The sequence below is a fragment of the Falco cherrug genome, chromosome 9 (genome assembly GCF_023634085.1).
Source record: "Falco cherrug isolate bFalChe1 chromosome 9, bFalChe1.pri, whole genome shotgun sequence".
NCBI classification, from domain to species: domain Eukaryota; kingdom Metazoa; phylum Chordata; class Aves; order Falconiformes; family Falconidae; genus Falco; species Falco cherrug.
In genome coordinates this window covers 40805813-40821752 of record NC_073705.1, presented here as the reverse complement: position 1 = coordinate 40821752, position 15940 = coordinate 40805813, and the positions used below count along the sequence as shown (strand labels likewise).

At 41.0% G+C, this 15940-nt stretch overlaps 1 protein-coding gene across 4 annotated transcripts in view; it reads right to left on the bottom strand.

Moving 5' to 3' along the window:
- JMJD1C (jumonji domain containing 1C) overlaps window positions 1-15940 on the bottom strand; it is a 165936-nt gene that overhangs the window by 2568 nt on the left and 147428 nt on the right. For all 4 annotated transcript variants that reach the window (XM_055720847.1, XM_055720849.1, XM_055720848.1 and 1 more), the window contains 11 exons: window positions 13422-13511; window positions 11940-12067; window positions 11554-11767; window positions 10980-11191; window positions 10223-10501; window positions 9660-9828; window positions 9159-9249; window positions 8939-9069; window positions 7675-7797; window positions 6525-6664; window positions 4218-4394 (listed from right to left, as the gene is read on the bottom strand). In XM_055720847.1, the coding sequence (XP_055576822.1) occupies window positions 4218-4394; window positions 6525-6664; window positions 7675-7797; window positions 8939-9069; window positions 9159-9249; window positions 9660-9828; window positions 10223-10501; window positions 10980-11191; window positions 11554-11767; window positions 11940-12067; window positions 13422-13511 (1754 nt within the window). The remainder of the gene's footprint in view (window positions 1-4217; window positions 4395-6524; window positions 6665-7674; window positions 7798-8938; window positions 9070-9158; window positions 9250-9659; window positions 9829-10222; window positions 10502-10979; window positions 11192-11553; window positions 11768-11939; window positions 12068-13421; window positions 13512-15940) is intronic.

The window sequence follows — 15940 nt, the reverse complement described above, 5'->3', positions numbered from 1 at the left end:
TGTGCTGTTCCCTCCTGCAAATTGATCAAAACAAAAATAATTCCAGAGACAACAAGGGTTTGTAGATGCCACAAAATTTGCAAATGGCAGGAAGCCAGGAGCAAGGGAACAGCAGCTGCAGAAGTGCCACTACCAAGCTCCCACCAGTGCTTGGGGAATTTCCTAGAGCTTCGTCTGAAACGTCTCTGCACCGTGCAGCCGGCTCCAGCTCCGCTCTCTTCCCCCGCAGGCATCTCACCTGCTTCAAGTCTCTACCTGCCCTTGTTTTCCTTTCCACCCCCATGCAAATCTCACACCACTCTTCCACTTTCTCCCCACCGAGACAAGGTTCTAACTCCTCTCCCTCCACTGCAGAACAGGCAGCATTTGTTGCCTGCAGATCTGTCCCCCTGCCGTGCCTTAAACCTCCTTCCCTTCCCAGGCCTGTCTTATCAGTGTGCGAGTCCGTGGGGGAGGACAGATTCACCTGGCTGGCCCCGTGCTCACCACGGAAGGCCTGCTGACAGCCCCCCGCAGCTCTGTTCATAGCATTTGTAACACCAGCTGATACACTGACACAGGCAAGTAAGCGTGTTCAGCAAGGATTCCCCGGAGGTTGGTGGGGCGAGGACCACAGCACTGCCAGGACCGTCCCGGTTCCAGCTGAAGCAAGAGAACAGCTTTGCCCCCGAGGCCCCGCAGAGCAGAGGTTTTCCAGCAGGGCCTGGGAGGTGGGTGGAACACTGGAAAAGCCTCAGACTTGGGCCAGGACGGGAAAGGCGAGTGGGCAGGGAGGCAAGGGCCATCCACCCTCCCAGCTGCAGCTCCTCACCGCACAGCTGTCTCCCTTCTGTCCTGATGCTGAGGATCAGCCATTTCCTCCACGGCTTAGCTCCAGGGCCAGCGCTCAGCCCAGCAGCTCTGCATACGTAACTCCCAGGCCTTTATCCTACATCCTTATCCTAACATCACCGGGATGTCGCATTACCTCCAGCATGTTGCTTTACAATATATAATCCGGCTGCTAAATCAAGATAATACCACTATAAAAACCAACACCATAATAACCTGTTCTACTATGAACAAGTTTTGCACGTAGCCTGAACAACACATTTCAATCACTGACTCAAGCACTTCTGGCTTTTAAATTATCGCTAAAATATTTTACAAATTTGGAGTCACCAAATTAAAACCGGGGACGGCATCCCTAGAGGATGGCTGTGATACCAGATGATCCAGAGCAGCAGGAAGAGGGAACCATTCAAAGGAACAGCAAACCACCCCTTTTTCAGCTGGGGGAGTTTCCAAGGAGAGCCGAGGGCTTGCTGTTCCAAGTGCCAGAGAACATGGCCCAGATGTTAGCAACGCGGGGGACACTTCTGAGCTCCCCTACTTGTACAGCCAAAAAGAAAGGAGATACAATCCTGCAGTGCATCACTCACGGTACATTCAGAGAACCATCTGCAGAGGAGACCAGGCCAACGCTGTATCTATTTCTGGTCTCCCCCCAAGAGAGCAATTCCTTCCACCAGAGGTACTGGCAAGGCTACTCCGACCGTCACAGCTCACTGGAGAGGCTCTCCCTCCCACCCCACCACTGGAACAGTACGACTTTGCCTACTGAAATAAATGACCACAAGGGAAGCGTGACTGCTGTCTGCAGGTACGCAGGGAGGAGGGGGAAACCTGGGAAGCAAAAGGAATGTTCTATGCTACCATAAAATAGTAAGCACAAGTCCCTTTAAAAGCTAGACATGAATCCACAGAAGCTGGGGTAGGGGAGAAGAATATACAGTACACACAACCACCTCCATGTTAAGAGCAGCAGAATTCTAGACCAACACATCAGAAGCAGCAGTGTGACCATAATCCTGACTGGCTCCGGAATGGAAGTGTCTAAGCCATACTATGCAGTGACCACAGGCAGCTGGGCTCCCTAACTCCGCCCCTCACCCTGATTTCCTCTGCCCCACGACAATACCATGAGCACATAAAACCAGAAATGATAATTTACCACCAAACTAAGTATCAACTCTCATCCAGTTTTAATTACTGAAGATTCATGATGTGCACGTAAATCCGAAACACTTAACATGTAAACTTAACCTATTTACGTATTCTTGTTCAGACTCACTTTTAAATGTTTAAATGTGCTTTGTATGTATGAAGTGTTGGTGCTGATCCCTAAGGTCAGTATTTATGCACCTCTATTACAGAGAATACCGTACACGTACATGAAAGAACAAGATGCTTTCATTTCCTCCTACATGGCAGATTCACAGGAACTTCTTACTGAAGATGAAAAGGTTCTCAGCTTCACCCACTAAGGTTTAAAAACACCACGTTATTAACTCCTTGGTGCCAGAAGCTAGAACATTACCACTTCAAAAGCAATCTGGAGTTTAAAGCCAAGGAGATAAAGATGAGAGTGGTCTTATTTTTGGTCTTTAAACCTATGAACTGCAGGGAAGCCTGGAACAGTCCCACTACTTCATGTTTTATAACCTGTATGCCTTTATATATTGCCACATGCTATATATAACAAATTTCCCAGTATGTTTGTTATTTTCTGTGGGTTCCTTTTTCACTCTTCTATCTGGGATATCTCCCTTGTTTCAAGAGATCAGCTAAGGTTACTGGAGGATGCAATACATGACTCTGGGAGTTGTAACTGCTTTAGCCCAACAGGAGCCAAGAATAACATCAATGCCAAGACACTCCTTCACCTTTGTGAAGCAGCACCAAGCCCTGGAGACAGGGAAAGGCAACCTATAACGACCCAAGATTTGGTCACCTGGGTTTGAGGCTTTTTTCTTTCTTTTGCCAGAAAACAAATCCACCCAGATTATCCAAGGTTAGCATATGACCACGTGAAACCCATCTACAGACTTACTGGAACGATAAAGGAGTCTAGTCTGGGTAAGGTACCTGTTGGTTTCAATGCCCCAGCAACTGACATAGCTAGCAGACAGATTAGGGACGTAACACCTGTCACCACAACAAACCAGACATCTTTTTTTTTTTTTTTTCCCCCCACAGAGAACATCCTACTGCCCTGGTCACAGTGACATGGTAAGCCATTGCTTCCTCTCTGCCCAGATGAGGTGGCAGTTGGAAGCTGATCTGCAGATCAGAAACCAAACAGCACCTACTTCAGAAAGGCCTGGCCTTGCCTGAACCTGGGTGGAGGTCAATGATAAATATTTAACAGCAAGATGGTTTACACCTGCTACTGCAGGGTGGGGATGCTCCTCATTCCTTGATAGTCAGATATCTAATTAGTGGTGCTTGACAGCTGGCAACACAGCAGGCTCCATTTCCTGTTGAAATGGGAAAAGGTCCACGGAGTGAAGAAATACAATGAATCTAGAACTGCCCAAAAATCCGTCTCGAAAAAATTGTGCTTTCTTCCTCTTTTCACCAAGGACAAGCAGCCTGGAGACTGTGAGAAAAAAACCCCACCAAACAAAAAACCCACCACCAAAAAAAAAGTAACAAAGCCTATGAGCTAGGAGAGGACTAAGGCTGGCCACACAAATTCACGCTGTCTCTCCAGAACTGCCCTACTGGCAGTACTTTTTCTGACTTAAGTAAGAATTAAATCAGCCCAGCTGCTGCAAAGGTGGTATCACTGTTTCTGACAGTAAGGAAAACTGCTGAAGGGACAATGACGACTCCTAGTGATTGATGTACCTTCTGTAAAAAGAAACTTAATGTGGAGCGGGAAAACGACTTCCAAATCCTGTTACAGAAACATCTTGTTAACCCAAACTTGTCTCTGAAGTTCTACTGCTGAAGACAAAAACAATGACACCTGACATCCAGGTGGCTTCATCTCCTTGGGTTACTCTCCCTGTCTGTCCTGGGACAGGTTAACATTTGGTTTAGAAGAAAAAAAAATACTAACCTGACTCTGCCATAACTAAAACCAGTTTATTTCAAAATTTGCTAATGAAACGAGTGGAAAAATGTGGTTCATAATAGTCTGCTCATTTTTTATTTTAAAGGAAAAACGGAACAGTATTATTTCAATCATTCAAGCTGCTGTATGTGTTAGTACTGGCTAGTCATCTATACAAGCAGATGTACCTTGTCATACTTTCCTATATACTAATAGCTATTATGAAGAAAATAAAATCTAATTTGAATACAGATGTAGTTATGTTTTGGGGAAAGAAGTAGTTATTTTGTTGTATTCGTTACTTAATCCTGTGTGTTTGTAAACAGATGTACATTACCTGATGAAGTGCTCCGGCTGGTAGAATAATAGCATCACCAAGAAACTGAATAACCGTACAGGTTTTTACTCCATATTCTTCAAGAAGTCTTTGGCGAAGTTTTTTATTCACATACCAACTCTGATCACGTATTGGATCATGCTCTGGTAGAACTTCTAAGCCTTGCTCTTTTGCTATCTGTAAGTACAGAAAAGATCCCATGTCACTTTCAAACAGAGTTGAACCTTCTGCTGCCAAGTTGTAAGTATACCTAACTTACAAAGCAAAACTACGGTGTTCTCTCTCCATACCCAAATGAGAATTTTAGTTAGGGATTCAAAAGAACCTCAAAGGAACTAGGAAGTCCCACTGAACTGAAGACATCTGCACTCCAACTCCCACTCCAAAATGTAAAGCTTTGCTGCCAATTCCTCAAGCTTCCGACCTTCAGTTCTGACACAGACACATGACACCATAGCCTCAGCTCAGGAAAAAAGCAGCAGATAAAACTAAGGGTCATACGGTCCTGGGCAACCTGCTCTAGGCGACTCTACCTGAGCAGAGGGGTTGACAAAAGGACCTCAAGAGGTCCCCTTCCAATCTCAACCACTCTGTGGTAACTTATTTTCCTACCATCCCATCAAGGAATTCAGAAAGAAATGACGGAGATAAAAAAAGTGCTTTCTGACAGCAACAAACTTACTGCAATAACCATTTCTCACCAAGTTAACCACAGGGAACAAGTATCACCCTTTATCAGTTGCTAATCAATCATAGTGACTAAAGATAAAAAAACACATATCCAATCCATCTGTCATGACTCAGGAGACAATTATCTCATTAAAAACAATGATGTTTATCCATACTGATATTAAATATACTTAATTAGGTGATGCAGAGCTTGAAACTGTTCTTGTTTACCACCACCTTTTTTCTGTACTAAAAATGTACTAAGATTTTATCTTTTCTCAGCAGCAAAGCAGTCCCAAGGTCTAGTTAACAATTAATCTCCAATTCACTATTTCAAAAATACCACCACATGAAAAATACAAGGTGGTAAGCAGTTCACTCTGGATATCACGGCAAGCTGTGGCAGTAAATGACAAACTTTATTACCTAGCATCTTAAGTGCTTCTGTTTTAAACCTGCTGCTCAAAGACCTTCACAATATCCCTTAATTGCTTTGAAAGAAGAAATGCCGAGTAATACTCACTGTTCACCTATTCCCTCGCATTCATGATTCTGTTCACAATTTTTCTGAACTGAAGAGCCACCACCCACTCTGTGAGCGTCGGCTTTTTGACTGAACGGAGAAGTCTCACTGTGTAATTCATCTCTCCTGGAATTAGCTGTATTTATTTTACTCCCTCCGCAGTTCAGGTTGCCAAAGAGCAAACGTTTCAGTCACCAGAGGACAGCTGCCCTGGGACTGGAACACTGCCTTATTGTCCATGAGAATCTTTACTACTAAATTTCTTAGGCTCCTCCTGCTCACAGTAGAGACCCTGGCCTCCAGCCTGTTTATGGACCCCTTTGGTTCAGCTAGTTAAAACTCATCTGATTTTCCTTCCGTAGTGAAGACAGTGAAGCCTACTTTCCCTCAAGTGCTATTTGGTATTTCTGTCATCTGTCAAGACCACCTTCTAGAACATGAAAACATGCTAAGGACAGGGCACAGAAAACTGCTTCCAAGATGGTATCTCTAAATCTAATACCACTGATGGATACTCATCCTATGCTCTAAGTAACAACCTGAAAGATTCTGATATGGCTCACATGCAGCTGAAGGAACATCTACACCATAGCTAGCACTGAGTAAGTCTGCTGGCCTTGGGTGCACTATCCCCCACTGCTTTCATCTTCACCAGGAGCCAAAGCATGTTCTTTGAGCTAAGTGAAGCAACGCAAGAGTCCTTATGAAGATCAGTGGCTGCTGGCTTGCAAGGTCAGGGTGTTTCGCACGGGACAATTCACAAAAATTTCAGCATCTGATAATGCAAGAATGGATCAGTGACAGAAAAAGATTACCCTACAAATTATCCTTTGTATGAAGAGAAGGACAAGAATAGATCACCATGGCCTTCTGAGCTTTCAGAGTTTGCAGGCTACCTGTAACTCTTACAAGTGAGTATGTTATCACGTTACTTACTTGATTTGTTGATGATGTAGCAGGTAAATTATGATTTATGCACTATAAAGGAAATAATTTTGCTTCCTTTCCTTACCTTCCCTAAGCACAGGGGCAGGATTTGTGGGTTTTGCCAGCTCCCTTTGATTTACCACCAGTTACTTGTATTATATTTTTAAAATATGTATTATAAATCTAACCTTTTGCAGAAACTCCCTTATTTTGTCAGCATCTTTGCCAGCATAAATGTGCCATAAAGCACCAGGTAATTCACTTGAATCTTTCAACCGCTTCCTTAAAAGGTCATCCAAATCTTCCTCTTCCAACTTCTTCAAAACTCCTAAGATTCAACAAAAAAAAAATTTTAAAAGTGAGAAAAACTTAAACCCAACACCCTTCTCAACTTCTTGTGTGAGGACTGAGCAGATCAGTGTTTGGTGAATACAAGAGAAGCCCCCAGATGATCTTTTTGTTTCGTATTTGTAATTAGTTACTAGAACATGAACGTCATAAACAGCTTAAAAGCAATGCTTAATTTTTAAACTTTTTTGTATTTCTTGAATTTGGTAAAATATTTTCCTACCTGAAATAAACGAGCAGGGCTGGCATCAAAAAATTAAACTACTAAAAAAGGTGTTTTCCTGCAGTCAGCAAAAGTAGTGTTTTGCACGCTGTTCTGCAATTAGAACTCTCCCAATGTAAGTTTTGCTGCTATTAACTCAGTGCATAAGTGAAAACGAAGCAAATAGAAGACAGTGAACTTTACTGCAGCTCTGTTGGTCACACCCAAAATCTACATTTGCTGATTACGGAGCATGGGGACAAAAGAATAAGGGTGAAGAAACAAAACTATTTCAGGGATTCAAAGACTGTTTCACATAAGTAATAAACCTCATACAAGATGACTAACATGTACCAATTTAAGCTCTCCAGTCCTGAAAAATTACATTACAGTCCAAATTCAATAGACCAAACGCAGTGCATCCAGAGGGAGCAGAGTAAACAGAAGGTTTGGCAAATACATCATCCTGACATAATTGTTAGGACTACCACAGCTTCCAGAGAAAATCCTTCATCCTGCACTTTCATTAGCCCTGCCACAGAAACAGTACATCAATTAGAGCTAATGGCAAAAAAAGTGAAGAGAGTTTGAAATACCATTTCATAATTCATGAACTGCAGTGTATTTTATGCAGAATTAATGTGTGTGCAAATTCTTGAAACAAAGAATCTCCCAGGTTTAAGCAAGTACTTATGGATATCATTCATCCCTTTCAGAAGAACAGTGTCAATTTTAAAAGCGACAGATCGTTCAGTACATCTACACCTCTTACAGTGAGCTTTCCTTACCTGATTTGGAAAGTACTCCATTTCCTTTTGCTATGCCAACATAAACAAGGATGTTCACGACATCAGAAACTTCAATATGGAGATTTGTGGTTCCTATATCATGGTCTTTAGTAGCAGCCACACCTATGTTACAAGACAAAATTAAGATTTGTTGTATTGCATATTCACCTTCAAATAAAACGTGCGACAGCTGAGAAGGAATTTCTGAAGGTACATGACACATCACAGAAAAGCTTTTTACATACAGACAGGCTTTAATGTGGAAAGTACTGAGATACAGAAACTACAAACATGCTGTTGTTTCCCTTGCTAAACAGAAAACGTTACTTTTTAATAGAGCTCTTGAGATATCTCTCAGCCCAGGTAACTGTCCCTAGGTAGCAGCTGTGTCAGAACCAAGCACATTTCAGCAGAATAATGAGAGACATTTCCTAACCACCACGTTCCTTCTCCACCTTTCAGGTTGTTCAGACCAAAATGTAACTGCAATGAATACACAAGGCTGTAAAATTGAATGTGTCACTTTTATGACTGGCTGTAAGCTGATGTCTTCATCAAAAGAAATCCCCAAGCAGAAAGAAAAATTAATTTTTGTTCTAACAGGTGAAAACATACATGCTTAAGTCAAAAAGACACTAAGCCTTGCAGCAAGATTACATGAAACTGTCATTAATAGTTCAGTTCTTTGGACCCATGCCTTTATCAACACCATTAATAAGTTTATTTCGAAGGACATCTGGAGAACTTGCTAAATCAAAGTCATCATGCCACAAATTACAACTCAATTCTTGTCCTATTACAGCAATTTGTAAAATAGAATTGAACAAATTTGTTTGCAAAAGAAGGAGCAGCTGGAAAAGGTCCGAGGGAAACAACCTTTTCTGAACACGTTTTTGAGTGTACAGCATACAATACAAATAACGAGAAATACACTGAGATTTATGACCAGACTTATGAACACAATATTTCACAGCGTTTTGTCATACAGCATTATTAAAAGATAGGATCTGCCTTTGTGTAAAAGCAGCTAACCATTTCTATGCTTCAAAAGACTGTAACAGCACAAGAAAACACAGAAAGAAATGCAGAAGCAAATTAACTCTTACGCCTGAGGTGTATGCACTGTGCAAATCAGTCAAGTATTTCTCTTAAATTCAGTGAACAATTCTCCAAGCAAGGTCAGCCTTCTATCAAGCACTATAACGTGCGATATCCCTCACTTTTAAGGGAAGAGGTAACTACTACACTTCAAGGGCATACTCACCATAGGCACTGCATAGCCTGGGTCCCAAATCTGGACGGACAAAGAATCCTGGCAGGTGAGAAGCCAAGTTTAGTTTTCCTTCTGGACTACAATATTCGGGCAAGGGTAAACTTTTTAGTAAGTCCTCATATCTGCAGGAGAAGAGGAAGGAGAATGCAAGTGAATGTGTGTCTCTACACAGAGAGAAAAAAACCAACACGGAGATATTAAACTCAAATACCTGGCTGGCATCATAGCCTTGAAATCTTCCCCAGAAGGCCAATCTTTCAGTTTTAGTAGAGCTGTTTCCCCATTTTTTATTTTCTGCCGTTCTGCAGGTAACACAGAAATTATTAAAAACTAATACACTGTAGGTGTACTTTCATTTACTCAACTAAAATAGGTAACGAGCTCTTAACCCGTCTGTAAAGATTTCATTCATGAAACAGGAGATAATTCATTTTGAGACTCAAGAATGATACAAAACAACTCAACCAGTTGAGGAACAATGACATTTGTCTGGTTTCTTAGTCAGACATTACAAGTACAGTAGCGCACCTTTAATTCTTCAAACGTACAAAATGCAAGCTTCCATCACATTCTCTGGAAAGATTACCCAGAGCTTTCTTTTTAAAATGAAGTTTCTTCAAAGCCTCAAGATCCATAAAGAATATTTTTAACTGCAGTTTCTAACATTGACCATGTTCAGAATCAATGGAATAATACATTTAAAGTAACGTACTTGAAACATCTTCAAAACCATCCCAGAACTCCTTGACGTTGGTGTTTGAAATAATACTGTCTTTGCAATTCAAAATATCAGCTTGCTGGTTTCCAAAATCTAAACTAATTGACTCGGCTTTCCACAGACTGAAGTTCATTTTCTTATGCATACCGGACACTAAAACAGGCTGTAAAACAATAAAATGATAATTTAAAAAAATCAATATATATCCTTTCACAAGCAAACACCTTCATTGATACTGCAGTACAAACGCATCTGAAACGCACACTGAAAGACCTCGGCCCTACTGAGCTGTTAAGACTTCCTCCAACAGCAGCCATACCCGAGATGTCACACGCGCATCTTTCTGGAATATGAATCTCCGTAATTTCTTATTTACTTTCAGCAGTTAAGTGAAGTTTTAACTACACAAGGTTCGTATGTGGGCTACACCTGACAAGCTTTTGCCCACTGCTAACAATACGTTTTCAAACATGGAGTTAGGCAAATCTGTCCTTCAACACACCTCCCCCAGAGCTCACACCGAGGTCGCTTTATAGACTGAACGGCTCAATACCTACCCTTCCTTGTTTCCAGCAGTCTTTGAAGAGCTTCCAGTTGTTGCTGTTTTTATGGTCTCTGAGCCACAAAACATGCTTATCACAGATCCATGAATACTGAATATCACTGTACCGTTTACTGCAGTCATCCTGAATACATTTTCTATCATCCTTTGGCTCATCTTTTATTTCAGATTTTACATTTATCTTTGGTGCTCTGTTTGGTGGAATCTTGTTTTCTACTACTGAAGCAATTATGTCATCAAGAATGTTCGGCATAGTCCTTCCGCTCTTGCCACTCTATTAGAAAACAAACAAATGTATGCTTAAACAACACACACCCAAATAAAGTTAATGCAATTCCTTTTGCAGTAGAATGACAACATTTCATTACCAATTAGAAGCCTGCAGTTATCTACTTCCTTTGCAGAAAACTGCATACATTCCCACACGGAAAAAGTCAGAAATACAGAGTTACTACAAAATACAATATATTGGAAGCTTCCTTTATTTTGTCAGGTTAAGGCTTTATTTAACTTAACGGACATTTTCTTTATAGTAGCTATCAATTATAACTCTTTTTATATATATATATATATATATATAAAATAAATAAAAAATAAAAATGTTAAGGCATATGTGTGCATATAAGTTTTAACTATAAACGAGTATTTAAAGCAACACAGCTATCAGACTGCTCTAACTAAAAAGTACCAAAACAAACGACAGAGGTGATCAAATCCTGACATAAAAAACATGTTGTCTTGTAAACACTTACTGCTGTTCCTGTTGAGTAAACTGGAGCAAAAGCAATACCCGCATCTGTAGAACCTAGACGCAGTTTGCCTGCTGTTGTAGTTAACAAATCTCGTAAGGTTGAGCCCTGCTCATTGTTCTGCGATGCAGGAGGGGAGCTTTTACAGTTCTGGGACTCCAAATTATCTTGGTCTTTCTCCTCCTTTGAATGTTTTCCAGGACATTCTTTATTCTCTAAAACAAAAATAATCTACATTAGAAGTTTATACTGTTGTATTACAATGCAGACATAGGAACAGCACCAGTATCCTGCATTTTATAGTGGTGGTAATATACTGTAGCACTAGCACTTTATTCACCTGAAAACACACCAGAGGATGAACTAGATCCTTCAAAATGCAGTCAAACTGTGTGACAATGAAAAGGCCTTCCTCAGCATCTCAGACATGCAGCTGAGTGAGTACCTGTCACAAATAAGAGATGCTGTAGCTGGAAATACTGCTTTATTACACACGCATTCCACTAGTGGCTCTTCAATTCCGTATCACTAGTGCCCCCAAAGTCACGGACATGGTATAACCATTTCAAACATATACCTTTCTTTTCTTCTCTGGCTTTCTGCTCTGCAAGATCAGCTAACCAATGCAGCGGTGACTGGGATTCAGGCGGCGTTAACTTGCTGTCTGTGCTTACATCACTCCTTGGACTTGTATTACCATTTGTCTCGGACTTTTGAGGAGTATTCTGCTGTTGAGACTCAGGCATGCACAGAGAAATTTTATTACTGTGGTTAAGGACATTCTGCAAAACCTGTAAAGAACAAATTTATTTTTAGTATGTCACTTTGCTTTAATGTATTTCAAAAACAAGGCTAGCACTTCACCACCGTGTATGTAAATTAAAATGCAACTGTTACTATTCAAATACAAAAATCCACAAGAATCAGAACACCTGAACAAACTGTGATGTATTTTAGACTTACCTGAGACACACCATTCATCGCAGGGAGCTTGCCAGCTTGCGTGCTCTGCTTGCTGGTACACTGACAATGGGATTTAATTTCAAATTTTTCTCTAATATTATGCATAGCATCTAAAAGATCTGTCAAAACTAGAAGACAATTAAAGAGAAAACCATCAGAAGATTTGTGACCTTCTTTACAATACATGCACTGTAATGCTAAAATGCTACCTCTAAACCTTTTAAAAATTTAAACTATTAAAACCGCTAAATTTAACACTCAAAAATACTAGAAAAGACTGTCCCATTTACCTTAAAGCTTGTGCAGGAAGAGACAAGGTCTTTAATTAAATAAGTGCCCACCACTCTTCTGAAGAATCTAACCTTCACTCTGCATTCCCATTGCATGGCACGAACCAAGCAAACCAGTCATTCATTATTTACTCATTGCTCAATGGGTGCATCACTGCTTCACGTAATGAAACCGTCAAACTACAGACTGAAGCGAGCCATGTCTTGACAAAAAAATTACTACGTGATCATGTAATTTAAGGCTGTTTGGTAATGGGTACGCACAGAAGAACCAAATCAATGCTACGTAGGGAGTCTTCACTGTGCTGTTTCCAGATGAGTGGTTCACTTCACAATTTAAAATTAAAACCAGTTTCAGTCTGGAACCTGTTCTGGGGAATGTCACAATTTGAATTTATTATGGAATCTAACCAACCTTCATTTCTACGTGAACTAACATGCAACAGCCCATAAAATAATGACTGCGTCTGTATTTCCAGCTTAAAATAACTTGGGAATTTACTTAACAAGTTTAAGGGTTCCTCTGAGTTTTTCTATGGTCTGCATCAATGCTGCCAGAGATCACAAGTGAAGTTGTGCTAACAACTACCACACTAACTAACCATGCTTCTTCATAACATTTACTTGGTTGTAACAAAAATTTTGAATTTAGCTGGGTTTAGGATTACTGCTGAAGTTTTTCATTTATCACAAGCTCTTTCCCTGTGTTTTGCTTTAAGATGCTCAATCAGATGTCCAATCAAAACCACACATGAATTTTTTCTTTTTTGGGTGGGTGAAGGGGACAGAAAACAGTAAAAAACGAATCCCCAAAGATCTGTTGCCACATAATGCTCCTCAGCAGCACTATTTAAGATTTTCTTTCAACAGGTAAGGTCAGATTTATTAAGTACATTCTGGCTGTTTTATTCTGCTCTGAAAAGGTACAAAAAAGTTACACCAAACACCCTCAATTTCTTCACTGCCTGTCCCCAAAAGCACTTCAGACATCTGTCAGCTCACTGCACTTTCTCCCTTCATCATCTCTGCCCCTTGCTGTTAAATGCCCAGCATCACTTGCCTTCCTGCAATGGTTTGACACAATTTGCAGGTTTTTAAATAGAAAATGCGAAGTTTCAAGAAACAACTCTGGGCCCTCTTCACAGAAAGACCTGGGAAAAAACACATCCTGCTTGCTCACAGGTGGTCTTACCAGAGCCTGGAATAATCTGTGTCGGCATCAGGTGTTTGTGATCATGAGGCTGTCCCTTCACACACTTCATCCAGGCATACAGCTCCTTATCTGCAAAGTAACATTGCCAATTGTTTTACTTTACTCACAGTGGTATAGAGACAGAGCTAACTAACATTTTTCAGATTTGTTTTAGTTAGAAACGGTTTTCTAAACACACTGTGAGTCTTCTGTCCTGGTATCCTGTGTGACAAAGATTGGCATAAAACAGCTACTTTTCACAATACAGAGAAGAATAAAGAGTTCTAACAATACTGAAATAGCTGCATCTGTAACACAGACGCCTGCCAACAACCTCAAAGTTTTGAGGTATATTCCCTTTATTATGTTTAGTGACTTGCCAATTCAGCGTAAGCTGGAATCCTTTAAGTTGAGGCAGTGAGACTCCCCTGATGAATTCTAACATGGAAAAGAGACACAATTAGGCTGTGATTGTATGGTTAATTTAATTTGATGCAATCCACGCTCCAACAGCTCCAAAGTGGCTGTCTTCAACCAGAGAGGGCCACACAAGCTAAACATGAACTTTTAACCGAATCAACTCTCTGATTTGGTCTACCACGCAGCTGCACCGATGTTACTGGTGGCACAGAGAGGGAAGTTGCACCATACGTCAGATTAAAGCAACCATGAAACCACAAGTCTGTATGTATTGGTTGAAAATTGTCTGTGGCAGCAAAGAGGGCCTAACTGGTAGGAAACAGGCTTTCTATAATGTTTCAGGAAGACTGTCCCTGCCCGAAAAATATGCAGTGTAAAGACAAGACAGAGGAAGAACAAGAGCAAAAAATGCCTGGCCAAGCAACTGGTCCCCAATTTGCTCTGTGATTTTGGGGCAGAAACAGGAATGCAATTTCTCTCTCGACCCCTGGTCTTGTATCCTATCTAATGGACTGCCAGTTTTAAGAGACTTTACTTTTACAAAAAGAGTTCTTTTTACTAGCTTGCTCAGCTCCAGCAACGTAAGCTAAGGAGTACACTAAAGAAAGCATTTAGCACATCTAAAGCATTACATTCTTACACTGTAATAGATACACACGTACCAAATGCTCCTTTCAGATAAATATTAGATTTGTTAGCCATTGTGTAGTTTTCGTAACTCCTAAAACATTGAAATATGTAACGGGTAGCAAACAAATCAAATCAAAAACCAAAATAGCCTGTATCTACTTCATGTATTTTATCACTGAAATGCCATAACGTGGCACTCCACCTGATGGTGCCACGAACTGTCTGAAGGTAACAATGGATGCAGAGTCATTCATTCATGCAGTACTGATAGAAGTCGCTGATAAATAACCTAAGTATGGAATATTTAAACCTCTAGCATTCCTGCTGAAGCAGGGGGAAACCAGTTCTTCCCCGTTACATTCAGGCAACTGTAAAAACAACTACCAGTTCCAGGAAAAATGGTGTAATTATATAGAGACGTGGTTCTGAGCTTTGTATGCGAGTGCCAAAGGAGAGATACAGTTCACATGAATCCTACAGCATCGTTAGAAATAAAGCTGCGGAGAGGGACGCTATCGTACTGCTTTTGCACGTTATGTTGGGATGAACGGTAAAGAGAAAGTCTTCCCTGTTAAGGGGACTGAAAAGAAGCCTGCTTCTGTATACTGCTTTTTGTAAGCTTTGAAGGTATTTTACTAAAACTTTCCTGGCTGGTTAACACGCACACTATAAAAAGCCTCTGACCGCGTGTTCCCACTAGGGTAAATAATGTTCGGCGTATATCCCAAGCCACGTCAGATGGATGCAGACACATGCACACACAGAGGCTTAAGCCAGTTGAGAGCCGCTGAAGCAGCCTCCAGCACTGAAACATTAATGACTGTTCTCAGTATTAAAAACCGCCAACGTTAGTTCTCTAGAAACTTCAGGATTTGATGGAAGTCTCTGGGAACATCCTAGAACCACAGTGGAGGAGACCTCTAACCGCAAGCGAAGGACAAAGGGGATGGTCTCTCCATTTATCAAACATCTGCCATCTAACGGTTAAACTTTTATTTTACCGACATTTCACATCTGTGACATTATGCTGCTATGACAAACATGGAAATGCTTTTTGAAACAGCATTATACTTGAATCAGTTCCTGGCGCAGTGTTTGACCGCACGACTGTGCCAGGGCACAATGCCTGCCACCCAGGGGAAGGCAGTCCTTTCCAACAAGCAGCCTGAGCACCATGTCACAGCCGAGGGCTGAATCACCAGATCAATCTTCCAAGCCATTCTCTCTTTCAACTGCAACCAGGCTGGGTCACTCAGAAATCACAGGCCTGTAAGTCAGTCCTGTTGTACTTCACTATAGACTAAACTAGCCATTCCCATTAAAGCACAGGAATTAAACGAAGTATGTGTGTAGGCTGCTGGATTGTGAAACCCCCATTAATGCTCATTTTGAATACCACGTAAATTGTTTTTCTCCATCTCTTCTTTTTTTATAATAAAAACCAGGCTGTTAAGTCAATAAGACAAACC